The sequence below is a fragment of the Tachysurus vachellii genome, chromosome 22 (assembly GCF_030014155.1).
Source record: "Tachysurus vachellii isolate PV-2020 chromosome 22, HZAU_Pvac_v1, whole genome shotgun sequence".
Taxonomy (NCBI): Eukaryota; Metazoa; Chordata; class Actinopteri; order Siluriformes; family Bagridae; genus Tachysurus; species Tachysurus vachellii.
In genome coordinates, this window is record NC_083481.1 from 18,519,524 (window position 1) to 18,533,937 (window position 14,414).

The 14,414-nt window shown below is 41.1% G+C and overlaps 1 protein-coding gene and 1 long non-coding RNA gene across 2 annotated transcripts; one reads left to right on the plus strand and one right to left on the minus strand.

Annotated features, from left to right (window-relative positions):
* The first annotated feature begins 8,297 nt into the window (after positions 1-8,297).
* On the plus strand, positions 8,298-9,820 carry LOC132837821 (uncharacterized). The gene is made up of 2 exons (XR_009647585.1): positions 8,298-8,351; positions 8,457-9,820. It is a non-coding gene; the product is annotated as an uncharacterized LOC132837821 (long non-coding RNA).
* Positions 9,821-11,146: 1,326 nt separating this feature from the next.
* LOC132837806 (olfactory receptor class A-like protein 1) lies at positions 11,147-12,288 on the minus strand. Its single transcript, XM_060857682.1, has one exon. The coding sequence runs from the start codon at positions 12,154-12,156 to the stop codon at positions 11,197-11,199; it is 960 nt and encodes a 319-aa protein (XP_060713665.1). The 5' UTR covers positions 12,157-12,288; the 3' UTR covers positions 11,147-11,196.
* Positions 12,289-14,414: the final 2,126 nt, after the last annotated feature.

The following is a 14,414-nucleotide window of genomic DNA, read 5'->3' on the forward strand; positions in this document are numbered from 1 at the left end:
CCGCCTCCACCTTGTGTGTGTGGAGTTTGCATGTTCTCCCCGTGCCTCGGGGGTTTCCTCCGGGTACTCCGGTTTCCTCCCCCGGTCCAAAGACATGCATGGTAGGTTGATTGGCATCTCTGGGAAATTGTCCGTAGTGTGTGATTGTGTGATTGTGTGAGTGAATGAGAGTGTGTGTGTGTGTGCCCTGAGATGGGTTGGCACTCCGTCCAGGGTGTATCCTGCCTTGATGCCCAATGACGCCTGAGATAGGCACAGGCTCCCCGTGACCTGAGGTAGTTCGGATAAGCGGTAGAAGATGAATGAATGAATGAATGAGTTAAAGCTGTGAGTGGAGCCTCACCCAGTGCTGTGGGTCCTGTAGATCTCAGACTCACCAACAGGTGGTGCTCTCCATCTGCTCCAGTCAGAGCAGAATCACTGCTGGATAAAATCTATTACATTCTTTCATTTAAACATTAACACAGAAAAGTGACATTTCTTTTTCTTTTTCTATATGATGGAATTACGACACAGATCAGGAACTCATGGTGCTGCTATAATGTTCCTGATCGATTGAAAACTCAATCCACTGTTTGTTTTTTTTTTGCTAAAATTAAGTCTCTTTTCAGTGAGTCATCAGCATGAGTCGACTCTTTTCCATCTCAAATGGCTCACTGACGTTTTTTGAACCCCGTCTGATGTTTGACCAGTGATTATTCGTCCTCTCCTAACTTACTTGACCTTCTACTGAACGCATTAACAGAAAAAGAGGAAAAAAGCTTAGAAAAAAGTAGCAGAGATGTTTGTTGCCTCTGGTCAAAGTATGTAGCTAGTCTAATCTCTTCAAATCTAATCTAATGAAGGTGAGCAGGCAACATGTAAATGAAAGAACTAATTAGGATATTATTTAGTGTTTAACGAGTTTGTTTTATAAGTTACATTTAGCTTTTATTACTTTTATCAAAACTAAAAAATGCTAATCAGGCCACGACGTTAAATATAACGCAATATTAAAGGTTTGACTGCTATCTGAGACAGAGTTCAGGACATGAACTCATTTATTCCTCCTTCTTTTTCTTCGTACCCATTTTGTTCGTGGAGTAATTTTAATAAAAATAGTTCCACTCTGTCCACAAACAAACCATAAGAACTCAAACCCCTAGGATGCCTCGTTCCGCCGAGACCGATGTCCTCGTTAGCGGAGACGAGCTGCAGGGACTGACATCGATTCCTCCAGGAAATTACTCCTGAATAAACCAGCACTTGGTATTGATAAAGTCAGGAGCAACGTCTCGTATTTTTACAGCTTTTTCATCATCTCGGTTTGTACAACATCGACACGACAAACACACACTGTGTGTAACGCGGCTTCCAAACCAAGCAGGACGGAAGATCAAGTGTGTGTAAACACCAGCTTTCACCACGGCACAGTGTGTGTGTGTGAACACCAGCTTTCTCCACGGTCATGTTTAATTCATGCATCTTAAACGGAATATTTATTAGTGAAGAAAGTGAGGTGAATAGAGTTTAGACTTGAGACAGTTTTTGGTCGTACAACTCACATATAAAAGTGAGATACAAAACTAAAATACGAGAGATCGCGTTATTAGTTTTAGAATATCAGCACCGCTCGAGATCAAACTAGCTTCCTAGTTAATATTGCAGAGCTACTGATAGCTCCATCCACAGCAAGGAAACAAATCAAACTCCATGTCATTAACATCGACAGGTAAGAAGCTACTGAAGAATAAACACTTCAGACACCAAAACATGAACCCAGAGAGCGAGCTTTGTGTGAACAGTCTGGTGCTGGAATGATTTCTTGGAATACGCTGAGCTTCTTAATGCCTATCGAGATTCGTCTGAGTGCCTCCCTTTATAACGTCCACTCACACACCGACTCGCTGTTCCACAATAAACACTAATGTGTACTACTCTATATTGTATATATAGTATAGTATTGTATTAGAATTGTTAGATTAGTGAATGCTTTTTATTATAATGTCAGAATTTGGGTTTGAGATTCAGAGGAATCACTTCAACAGCGGGAAGTTACAGAGAGAGACACAGAGGGTTAAAGTCACTGCACGTGAAAGCGACTGGGAAACGTGACAGAGCTACAGAGCCTGACGTTTTTAATCCTGCAGATGTGCAGAAAGAGTGTGAACAGTGCTGCTGCTTCTCTCACACACACACACACACACACACAACACACACACACGTGCGTGTTCTTGTCATTATCAACATTACAGTGGTAAAGCAGTGTGATAAATGTTCCTTTAGATTTTAAGTCACTACTAAACATATCTAGAGAACTGAAATAATACAACATTTAAACATTCCATCTGTCCTAATAAGGTGGTGAAGTAGAGTGCAGTCTTGCAGCAATAACGTGATGCAATCGTGTCAACACGGTGCAGAAATGTTTCCCACACACACGGCATGATGTCGCGAGGCTGCTAAGAGCAATGGCGCAATTCCTAATAAAGTGGCCAGTCAGTGTCTGTGTCCACTACAAGGACATGTGAGTGTCATGAACATCATATCAGGGCTTTTTAATTTCTTCTCCTGTGCACTGTGTGACTCCTGAAGCCCAGAGCTCTCTCGCGGAGCTCGTCAGAGGGACCTGACGAAACTTGCAGGCTGTAAAGAGGAAGAGAAGATTGCGCAGCTTCAGGCAACTCACTGAAAAGATCTCTGAGCAGCAAGTCTCGTCCTGCCTGAGTGCACATTCCTGACACGAGGACAAGGAGACGTGGGGGTACAAGAACACGGCGAAACGTTGACGACCTGACAGTGTTTCTGACTTTAATCTTCACTGTTTCAATTTATCGTGAGGTTTAATTCAGACACATGGTTACTGACCTGGAGTCTGTGAGCTTTAATAAACTAGATACATCCAGCCTCAGCAGCCTGGCACAGAAAACAAAGAGGAAACGAACGTCTCGGCCGATCGACAAGAAACGGCTACGTAGTCGTTTTGTCCAAAGTTCCTTTAAGTCTGAAAATATTTCTACTTAAAAAAAATGATTTCTTATTAAAACATTTTACTGATAAACTAGAAAATCTGATGTCAAACAAAAAGTCCAATCACCACGATTCCAAACCAAGTCACCATGGCAACCGAGACCGAATCAGTGAAAATGTATTTATTCTGAGCCTTTTTTAAACTATTTTTATTTATTAGTAAAATAAATAAATAAATCCATACAACAGTAAACATATAAATATGTAAAATATTCTCCAACAACAGAGATTTAAATTTAAATATGGAATCTTACGACACTCCACGAACATCTGCTTGCGTATGTTAACAATCTGATTCACGGTGTTTCTTTCCCAGATTACGTAAATGTTCCTGCGAAAGTTTTAGATGTGTTTCTCTGATTAACAAGCAAACTTTAGGAAGACTTTTTTGCATCGTTTTTGAAAAACGAACCCCAAAAACTCTGTTTTTTTTAAACTTTGAGATTTTTCTGAAAACATTTTTAAGCAACAGAAACCAACACAAAACATTTGCACTGCACACAGCAGCCTTACTCATCCGATTATAGTCGTGTAAGTGTGTGTGTGTCTGTGTTTGAGTTGCGTGCTTAGACACGTCGTCTCACTTCCACACCTATGAAGAGCCTGAAAGATCAGTGGAGGCTTTAGTGAGAACCAACTGAAAACAGGTTTTATAATCCTGCAAACTTTACATCGACATTATATCACAAATGTGTTTTGTTCTCATCTGATTTTTACTTTTACCTGAAATCCTCTAAACTCAATCAAATCCATGAAATATCTCCAAGATCTTCTTATTTCATACGTTCGCTACTTTGCTAGAAACGTGTTTCATGATAAAAATAACAAATTATTTAGAAGCAGCAAAAGCTGAGAGTTAATCTGATGAGAGAAAGATGACTAGAAACCAAAACGTAACCTAGCACGAGAAAAACTGGCGGCTAACGCGAGCTAGCAAGAACCTACAGTAGGTAGTGAAAGCAAACTGCTGACTAAGTGGAAGTTATCAAACAGGTGAGCAAATGATAAGCCAGTGATAAATGATCTTAGTGAATGAACACAGTGGCGAATCTGAACATCCAGATTCTGACGGTGCGATCCGTGGCGTTCAGTCTGACGACAACATGGAACGGAAACAGGACACGGTTCTGGGCAGAAAGTGTGAAAAACACGATCGCATTCTCAACTGAAAACAACAGAGCTAAAGGAGACAGAGTCGATACTTGTGGTGCTGCTGCTCACTAGTCGATATCATCACGTTTTGGGGGATGAGATGATTTAAAATCTTCGCACGAGTGATGATAGAAAACATCTGTGCAGTTTAGTGAAAGACAACAAGAGAAGAATTTAAATGTTTTGTAATTAACATAAAAGAATCTGATCAAGCACCAGAAGTAAGACCAGAAGACCAGAAGGAACAAAAATATCACTTCTGATGTGTGTTTAACTCTGACCTTTCACCTCTTTACTCATCTCTCTCTCTCTCTCTCTCTCTCTCTCCCCGTTTTTCTTTCTGTCGGCGTAAAAGCTTTTTCTGAAAGGCAAACGATCATCTATTATTCAGCCGCTCATGTCACAGAGAAACGGGTTCTTCAACTGTCCATCGCTCTTTATCTGACTTAACGGTTCCTAAAGCCAGACTCCTGCGCAGGCCGAGGTGACCGCGTGATGGATCTCGTGCATGTTTTGTGTTAAACTCATCTTGAGATGGAACGCAGCATGTAATCGAGATGAAAATAAGAGAGTCGGTGTTACTAAGTGCTGCTTTACACACGTCTGAGTCACCACTTTACTGCAGCTTCCAGGACGTGTCACGGCACAGACGATGTCACGTTGTGGAATTCTACAGAAGAAAACTCTGTGTGTGTGTGTGTGTGTGTGTGTGTGTGTGTGTGTGTGTGTTTGAGAAAATGGTGTTCAGAATGTTTGAATCTCATTTCAGCCACTCAGATTAAAGTAGGGATAATGTGAAATAATGATATATTAATAAAACGTTATGTTTTCGCTCTCTGGTCGTACAGATTATATACCGTTTACTGGTAATTGCACAACATCCTGCTTTTCTGGAAGCACATTGGGAATGTTTTTTATATTACACGTACATTTTAAACGTGTGTGTACCCGTGTAACCGCAGTTACATTTTATACACATAATTATCCTAACAAGTCAATTGTACTGCACGAAAATTTTATATACAAATGTCACTTAAAAAAAAAATAAAAACATGCAAAATTGTAATGAACCAATTCCGTACATAACACCTACAGGTTTGCAGAGAAAAGTGCATGAGGACGGTTTTTTGTTCCATACAGGTTCATATAAGGGAGAAGATGTTTTTTTTTATTTTTTGGTAAATAGATTAATCAGTTACCTCAGCAAAAGTGCATTAAGTCGCTGAGGAACTCTTTGAGAAACCGGTCCACAATTCTTGGTTGTGTTTGGATGTTTTTCCTGTAGACACTCTACAAGCCTCAGTAGAACCTGGGGGCGGAGATTCGGCAAGAATCGCTCAAATGTCAAAGCTGCTTATCTCTTAAAAAACAATCTGTTTACTTTTACTGCATCTATTTATTTATTTACAGCATTTAGCAGACGCCCTTATCCAGAGCGACTTACATTTTTATCTCATTTTTATACAACTGAGCAATTGAGGGTTAAGGGCCCTGCTCAGGGGCCCAGCAGTGGCAGCTTGGTGGACGTAGGAATCGACCTCACAACCTTCCGATTGGTAGTCCAACACCTTAACCACTAGACTACCACATCCCCACCGCATCTACAGTAATGATCTACACACACTGTAATCCGCTCACAGTGGATATAAAACGTCTTCAGCACATAAAGGAAATGGAGCACCACAGTGACCTCACCAAGAGCAGGACGTCCCTCAAAAACTGACAACACGACAAGTCAAAATCTTACCTGGGAGGCTGCATAGGGGCCTACAGCAACATTACACATGTTATTCTCTGCATGTGACAACAATCTCTCATGTTGGGTGATGGGGAAGACGACTAGAAACAAACCTCATTAAATAAGGAAATGAATAAAAGCTGACTTATTTAATGAGGCGTTAGATAAGGAGTGATAAGAAAAGGTTTTTCTTTTTTTTCCCCCTCTAAAACATTTTTACTTTAATGTTGACATCTTAGTTTCATTTCACATCACAAAAACCTGCAGTTAAAAATTGTCTACATTAAAAAACCACAAACAAACAAAAAAAAAAACACTTAATGAGCTCAATAAAGCAGAGCAGCACTGAACTGTAAATAAAGCATCCAGTGTTGAAGCAATACACAAAAAACCTGCCTCAGGCTCGGGTGGGTCTTCATGCTAATGAGTAAAAATCAGTATTGGAGTTTTGCCTTAAAAAGGAAAAGAGAAGCAGTAACACGCCATGTGTCAATGGGATGGCTAAAGGGGCGAGGCTTGGGGCGGGACCTCAGATCGCTCACTCGGTGATTCACTCAGACACAGAAAAGAGAGTTTGTTAAAAGTCATCAGGGTTTTAGGAATTGTGCAATGTGTCAGGGAACTCATCCAATAAGAGCCTTAAAAGTAAACAAACTATGTTTAAGAAGTGAACCCTGAGCCTGGATCTCTCTCTGATTTATACCACAGCAACATTTTAACTTCCACTTCCCAGGCTCTATGAGACGGTTATTGAGGCTCTTAAAGCAGAAGTGAAAAAAAAATGAATCCCATCAAGTTTCATCAGCATAACATCAGAAATCTGAACAGTAACATTAACATGGAATAAAACTCAATTTCTGTTCAAATCAGAAATCTTTACAGGTTGCAAAGGCACACGAAAGAAAGAATACGCTGTGACACTGCTTTAAAAACTAAACTGATCCTAAAAAGATGTACATCCTGTCTGAACTGACGTTACGTTGTCTCCTGTGGGACGAAACAGCTTTTTTTCCTCACTATGAAGACATTCTGGGAAGTTATTGATTTTTTAGAACTTAAACATGTCGTAGTCACGTGACCCACTAATGATGAAGCAGAGCCACTCCCTCGGTGTGATATACACCAATCGTTTTTCACGTGTCAATCAATCAGAATTATCACACACGTCCTCCGACCACTGAACCGAACACACACACGTCTGTAGAACTAATCCGGTCCAAACACACACAGGGATAAGCAGGTCTTTGGGTGTACACATGGGTCTGCACGCTACCTGGCTTTCTTTTTTCGCCCAAATTAGGCAAGACCTGCTTCACCTCTTCAGCTCTACACCTGAGAAAGTGAGCGCATTCCTGATGGGACGAGTTGAGACAAGCTCACAGCCGCCAGTCTGTGAAGAAAAGAGAAAGAGAAGGGTGGAGAGCAGATAAAGAGCCGCTCAATAAGCTACACTTCCTCCTAAATTTTTCCACACATGCATAAATCTGAAAAACTCTCAACACTGAATAGGTCTCAACAACACTACACTAAAAACTGGGATTAAAACTCTTCTGGGGTTTATAATTAAAAAGATGTGAGACATTTGGAGCTTTTATCGTTGGTTGGTTTTAAAAATATTACAGCACAGAATCCACTTTAGCAAGAAGGTTATTTCTTATTTACTTTATCTGATCGGATTTTCAGACGACGAACACGACAAAACACATAAACACGATGTTCACGTTTCAACAGTTATCTCCAACACACAGCTAGAGGCTATAAGAGCTTCTCTGATATCATACATTAAGCACTAAGTAGCTTATTAGCGAACAGCCTGAACAGACAATTTAATAATCTGGTGCTTTTTAAATTTTAGCTTTAATATTTCTGTGTGTTTCCAGAAAGAACCTTGAACTATCTGACATTTAACTTGTTCTCTCTCTCACACACACACACACACACACTCACACACACACACACACACACACACACACACACACACACACACAGGGTGTGGAGCCTGTGTACTGTTCAAAAAGGGAGGGAAAGTAGGCGGGGTTTATGGAAAATGTTGCAATCCAATTGGTGGACGGAGTCAGCTAAATGGTGTGTACCTGAGACAGGTAAAGAGATACAGCATGCTTCAAGTCAGCAGCACACATCTCTGGATTTCTGGTACTGCTTCCCCCACTTTTCTTTCTCTTTCTTTACTAACAGATTGCAGACTTCCTCTTGTCTCCTCTTCCCCTTTTTTGCTTTTCTGGATTGTGTAATTTCTTACAGAGGAATCGTTGCATTGCAAGCTTTCTGCTCCAGACGTTGTTTATCGACTTGTTCGTCTCGTTGCTCTTTATTGTTTGTTTAAATCTTTTATTGTGTTTGCAGGAGTGAAGATGTTGGATCAGGCGAGGAAGGAAGCTGAGGAATGAAAGTCTGTTAAAAGAGGAGGAAAGAGTTTCATAAATACCTTCAGGTGGGTGTGTGTGTGTGAGAGTGTGTGTGTGCGCGCGTGTGTGTGTGTGTGTACTGTTTCAGTCTCTTCATTGTAAAGCAGCTGCCTCGGCACGTTTTTTTTCAGCTACAGGAGTATTGAAGCCTGTAGCGACACGACCGGAGTATGACATGTCTCGTCTCGCCTTGTCCCTCCACACACACACACACACACACACACACACACTCCATTATAAATGTCTGTATAAACGTTCTCTCTCTCTCTCTCTCTCTCTCTCTCTCTCTGTATAAATGCTTATAAAATAAATGCTATTTTTCTATTTTTTTCCCCAGAAGGCTGTATATCCCAGGCTCACTGTGCATCCACTCATCCATGCTTCCTATCCTTCATTCCACCGGAGTCTGTGTGTCTGTGCAATCAGATTTCAGTGGTGTGAAGAATACGAGACATGGGCCTGCCCTCGTTGTCTTCTTCATCATCATGATCATCAAATTTAATTTGTTCAAAATGTGGTTCTGTAATATAATATAATATAATATAATAATAATGAATTACGAACTAAAGAATTTTTTTTATTGACCCTTGACATAAAGAGCCTGTCTGCACAGCTAAAAGGACCCAAAAAAGTTTAAGTATTAAAAAAAAAATAAAAAAATCTGTTATTTCTGTCTGTGATAAGAGAGAGAGGATTAACTGGCTCTCTCAGGACCTGTCACTAGTCTCACTGTTTATTAATCAAAAGCCAACCATTTATTAGAATTTAATAGAAATTTAAAAACTATATTCAAATTCATTATTTTTGAATTAATATGTATTTATTGACTGAAATAAACAAGAAAAAACATTTCTTCCCATGACCATGTAGGCAGAGGTAATAAAAGATAGCACTACCTGTGCCCTGGTGTTGATTTGGCTGTGTGGTTCAGTGGACCTGCTTAGTCCCTAAATCAGGAAAAAAACATTAGTTTCTGCACACGACCATGCGGAGGTGTTGAGAGCGCTCGTAAACAGATGTAAACACTACGACATGTACATTAACCAGTAATAATGCACCCACTATCACCATCCACATCATAACCACTGAAGTAAGAAGTGACACAGGCTTGTAATCAACGTAAACCCTAAACATGGTTCAGTTCGTTAGCGTTACCGCAGAATCGAAGCAGAAAAACCTGAGATCAAGAACTAATGTACTTCTGATTGGTCCGTTAACGAGACTGCGGTCAGAAGCGTTGAATCTGCACAAAGTACACAGTGAATAAGAAGTGAAAGAAGGGACGTGCTAAAGAATGATCTGATTAAACTAAAGAAAATAAACAATGCCTCGAAGATAACGACGGCACGACGACGCAGAGTAGGTCCGGACGAGTCGTGATCAGTTTTGTCACTCCGTCAGATAAATGTTTTATCGGTTCGGATGAAAATCAGAGTCGTGTTTTACAGTGTGGAAGGGATCGGGTTACAGGAATAAATTCAGTGACCAAATAAAACACCTAAGTGCTGTGTCCATTTATCAACATTAAACTGAAACATTACACTATATAAATATATAAACAAATTAAACACAACAAAATATTATCCCAAAAACACACTAGAAGCTACACCAAATTGGCCCCTAGTCATTAATTCCTGCCTCGGTGTCCACACAACTCACTGTGACTGACGACTTCCCAGAATTTCTTCATTTTGTCATCATTTCAGTTCATTGGTCTATTTTGCATTTGGTTGAGACTTCAGGTGTAGAAGAAGAAGGTATTTCAGCCTGTTGGAGGTAAGTCACAGAGAAGAGAGATGTAGTGCAGTAAAAAAGATCTACACCAAATGACCAAATATATTTAATTACCATATCACACCTTTAATCAGCCCTGCATTTGAGGAACCACAGCTTTCCTTCTGTTATGATGTCAGACGTCTGTATTCTCCTCATTAATCAGCAGCAAGGGAGTGAAGTTTTCCTCCCAGTGGGCTTTGGGCCTTTTCACCAAAAGCAATTAACCATGATCACGATTTAGCTGTGAAACATTTCTTTCTCTCTCTCTCTCTCTCTCACACACACACACACACACACACACACACACACACAGAGAGAGAACATGAGGTGAAGTGTTAATCACTGTTAAAGAAGCCACAGGAGGAGACTCTCTAAACAGGGGAGCAGTTTGAACATCATCTCATTTAACGCTTAAGCAATAGAATTGTTTTATTAACAATAACCAACATTGTGGTGGGTTTGTGTTGTTTTTTTTTACCATAACATTTGACTAAACACCTCCTGAAAATCATCTCAGACCAACATTTTTACTTAAACAGTCCAACAAGTCCATATAACACATTTCATCTGATTCATAGACAAGCTTCCTCTCATATGAACATTTCCCAACGTCACCCAAACACATGGTTAAAGCTCACAATACACTGACTGATGGCTATTCTCAGGATTATTTTGACTCTATACACACAATTAATCATTTTATTTTTGATTTAAGAGCAGTCAAAAACACGAATAAAAAATGTACAATCTTAAAATATTACATTTTAAGTCCTCATTTAAATGAAGTGTTTTTACCATCTGCTGCTTTGTGTCATTAACATTCCTGCTATTTTTATAAATCCAGCAAAAAAAAAAGTGACTGTATAAAAGAAATTATTTAAAATAGATGCACTGCATGTAGCGTGTAAGTGTGTATTAATGAGGTTTACTGAATCTGTAAACTTGAACTCTTTATCAACCATCCCACACTTTTTAAAGTTTATATCACAGTTCTCACACACACACACACACACACACACACACACTATTTCACATGATTAAATTCAGCACTGCAGTAGTTGAAGGCTATTGAAGATGCAGTTTGATCAGTGTTTTTCAGCCTTTAGCAGCCATTGTCATCTTCTCCTCACTGCCACACCTCAGATGTTTGTTCACTTTCTTATTAGATACAATGATGACAACGGGGCTCATGGCGGCATACAGGGACGAGAAGAAGATGCGCAGGTCTGAGATGAGCGCAGATGACATGGTCTGTTTCACCATAATAGTGTAAACCCAAAGCCCATTGTCCACTCCGTACAACACGACATACAGCGTCACCAGCGTGACCACGGTAATAGCCGCCCTGCGTTCAGAGGAACCTCCTCCTCCTGGTCCTGCACCACCACCACCACTGCCACGGATAGCTCTGACCTGGCGGCTGTGTCTGTAGAGAAAGAGGAGGATGATGAGGCTGGCTGTGGTCATGAGAGCCATGGGCACCACGTCTCTGACTGTCTGCACAGCTCCGTTGGCATCCTTGACGATCACAGACGGGAAATTGACAAAGCAGAACTGCACGTTGATGCTGTTCTGGAGGAGCTTTGAGGTGTTCTTGGCACCAGTGGCGAAGATAATAGATGGCGAACTAATGGAGATGTTGATCATCCACACTACCAGAAATATGAGCCAAAGGAATTGGGAGAACAGGTCCCGAGCTGTTGCCCAGTGTGACCCCGGGGGCGCAATGCTCAGGCTCTGGTAGGCGCTCAGCACGAAGGTAAGCCAGATGGAAAGCGAACGCGCTGTCCTGTACACAAAAATTACAGCCTTGCAACCAGTGTCATCAAAAACGTTGACAATTTCAAAGGTAGCAAAAACCTCGAGCACGCAGCGAACAGCCACCACCAGCAGGTTGGCCAGGGCCAGGTGCAGAACAATGCTGTCGGCTGTGAGGAGACGCCGATCTTGATGCAGTGCCATCAGAAAGCCACAGATCACAGCAATGTTCCCCGGTATTCCCGCCACAGCCAGAGACAGATACAAGACTCCGCGTGTTAGGAGCTCAGAGTCCATTGCTAATCACTGAGATAATGTAGATCACAAAACAAGGCTCATTGATACTTGTGTGAAGTTCTTCTGCAACGTTCATCACCTCTTCCTGTGTCTTGTCAAGCACTAAGCACCTCATGTCACTCTTATAAGCATTTTCTGAGAGAACCACTGGGAGCCTGAGGTACTGCACGGTCCAGTGCTCACCCACTGAGGCCTCACATCCACCTGCTTCTCATTATCTGAATGATGTTCACCTGAATGATCCACCGTACAGAATGGACAGGGTAGTTGTGATGTCTAAACACAATGATCAACAACTGCCATGCAACAGGCAGCTGTGTGTGTGTGTGTGTGTGTGTGTGTGTGTGTGTGTAAGTGCCTGAGCGAGTAAGAGAGAGAGATCAAGTCAGGTTTTTGTTGTCATTTTAACCATATATAGCTGATGCGGTACACACTGAATTGAAACGTTTCTCCAGGACCCTGGTGCTACATACAGAACATTCAGACAACACAGAAGTAAGGGATAAAAAGTAAAAATAAAATGTACCTATTGACATGGTGGAAAAGTGCACCTGTGCATACAGTGTAAGACAAAAAAAAGTGCAAGACAAGAGTCAGTGCAAACAAACAATACAAAAAAACAATACTACACTCTACAAGTCAGATACATAAATGCACTGACCAGTGTAAACTCTGTTTGGGGTGCAAAAAAATAATTGTTTAAATTTACATTTAAAAATGTAAAAACTGTAGATTGAGTGCAAAGATGTATAGGTATGTAAAGGGTAGGTGTGTGCGGAGATGGGGAACTCGAGTGATATGACTTGACGCGAGTCAGACTTAAGTCGCAAATTTGAGACTTGAGACTTGCTTGACAAATATTAAAAAAAGACTCGACTTGACTTTGACTTGAGGTTCATGACTTGAGACTTACTTGTGACTTGCACATGTGTGACTTACTCCTTTCTCAGGGTGTGTGTGTCAGTGTGTCAGGTGTGTGAGTCTGATGGCTTGTGGGAAGAAACTGTTACACAGTTTTGGTTGTGAGGGCCCGAATGCTTCTTCCACATGGCAGGAGGGTAAAGAGTGTGTCTGAGGGGTGTGTGGGGTTGTCGAAGATGCTGTTGGCTTTGCGGACAATGATGATTTTTAAATGTCTGCTTCTCGCATCCGCACAAAAAACACTTTTTCTCAGGGCAGAAATGGGGGCAGCGCCTGAACTCTCTGAAAAATGTGCACGAAAAACGACCAAAATGCTCTTGGGTAGTCTCTGGAGGACTTCATGCACATGGTGGTATTGCTCATGTAAGGACCATGAGAAGATTAGAATATCATTCAGGTAGATGAACACAAACTAGTTTATCATATATGATGGTAAGCATTCCGCAGGTCTAACTTTGAAGGTGAAGATAACGGATCCCTGTAGTCGAATGCTGTGGTCAAAGGACACAATTTCAGATGGTGATTTTATTAAGACCCCTGTTGTCACTGCATGGTTGTAAGCTGCCATTCTTCTTTCTGACAAAAAAACCAGCCCGTACTGGAGAAGTGGATGGGCGATTCAACCAGATGCCGAGTCATCTCTTATGTAAGTATCCATAGGTTTACAATCAGAAAGTGAAAGAGAGAAGATCCATCCCTGTGACAGTACAACAGTAAGTCTTTGGCGACCTCTAATGGTCAAAAACTGTTCCAACTAGTGACACTATCTGGCTTTTTTGTATTCCTCAATGCCATCTGAAAGAAATGTGGTAAGTGGTTTTATTGCAGTTGACCCAAGGTTCATCGTTAACATGGGTCTTACACTCTATTGTGGGAATAATGTTCTCGGTGCATGTGTGGATGAAGCCAGTTACAGCTGCAGCAAACTCCTCCGAGTCCACAGTAGAGTGTGCTCTCAGAGCAAAGGTTTAAAACACACCTCAGTTTGTACTCTCCACTCTTTCCATGAAAATAAGATCAATCCCTTTTCTCATGCTAAATTGTGTTTCTGGTTCTCAGCTCTTCCATCTTATTTTCGAGTGAGCAGACATTAGCTAGCAGCAAGTAAATTTCTTGCCGGCTGGTGTTGGTTAGCTCCAGGCATAATAAAAGGTCACAGTCCAACAGGCGATAATTTAAGTTTGTGTTTGCCGATGAACAGAAGTTCTGCCCTGATGTATCTCAATGTAGCATGAATTGTGTGTTTAAGACAAATAAAAATTACATTGGTAGGGAGAGCGAAGCAAACATCAGCCACGGTGGGTGACTTATCGCACTACCGTTTATTCATATAAATG

What these genes read in the sequence shown, in the direction of transcription:
- LOC132837806 (XM_060857682.1), bottom strand. Translation starts at nt 12,156, where the DNA reads ATGGACTCTGAGCTCCTAACACGCGGAGTCTTGTATCTGTCTCTGGCT.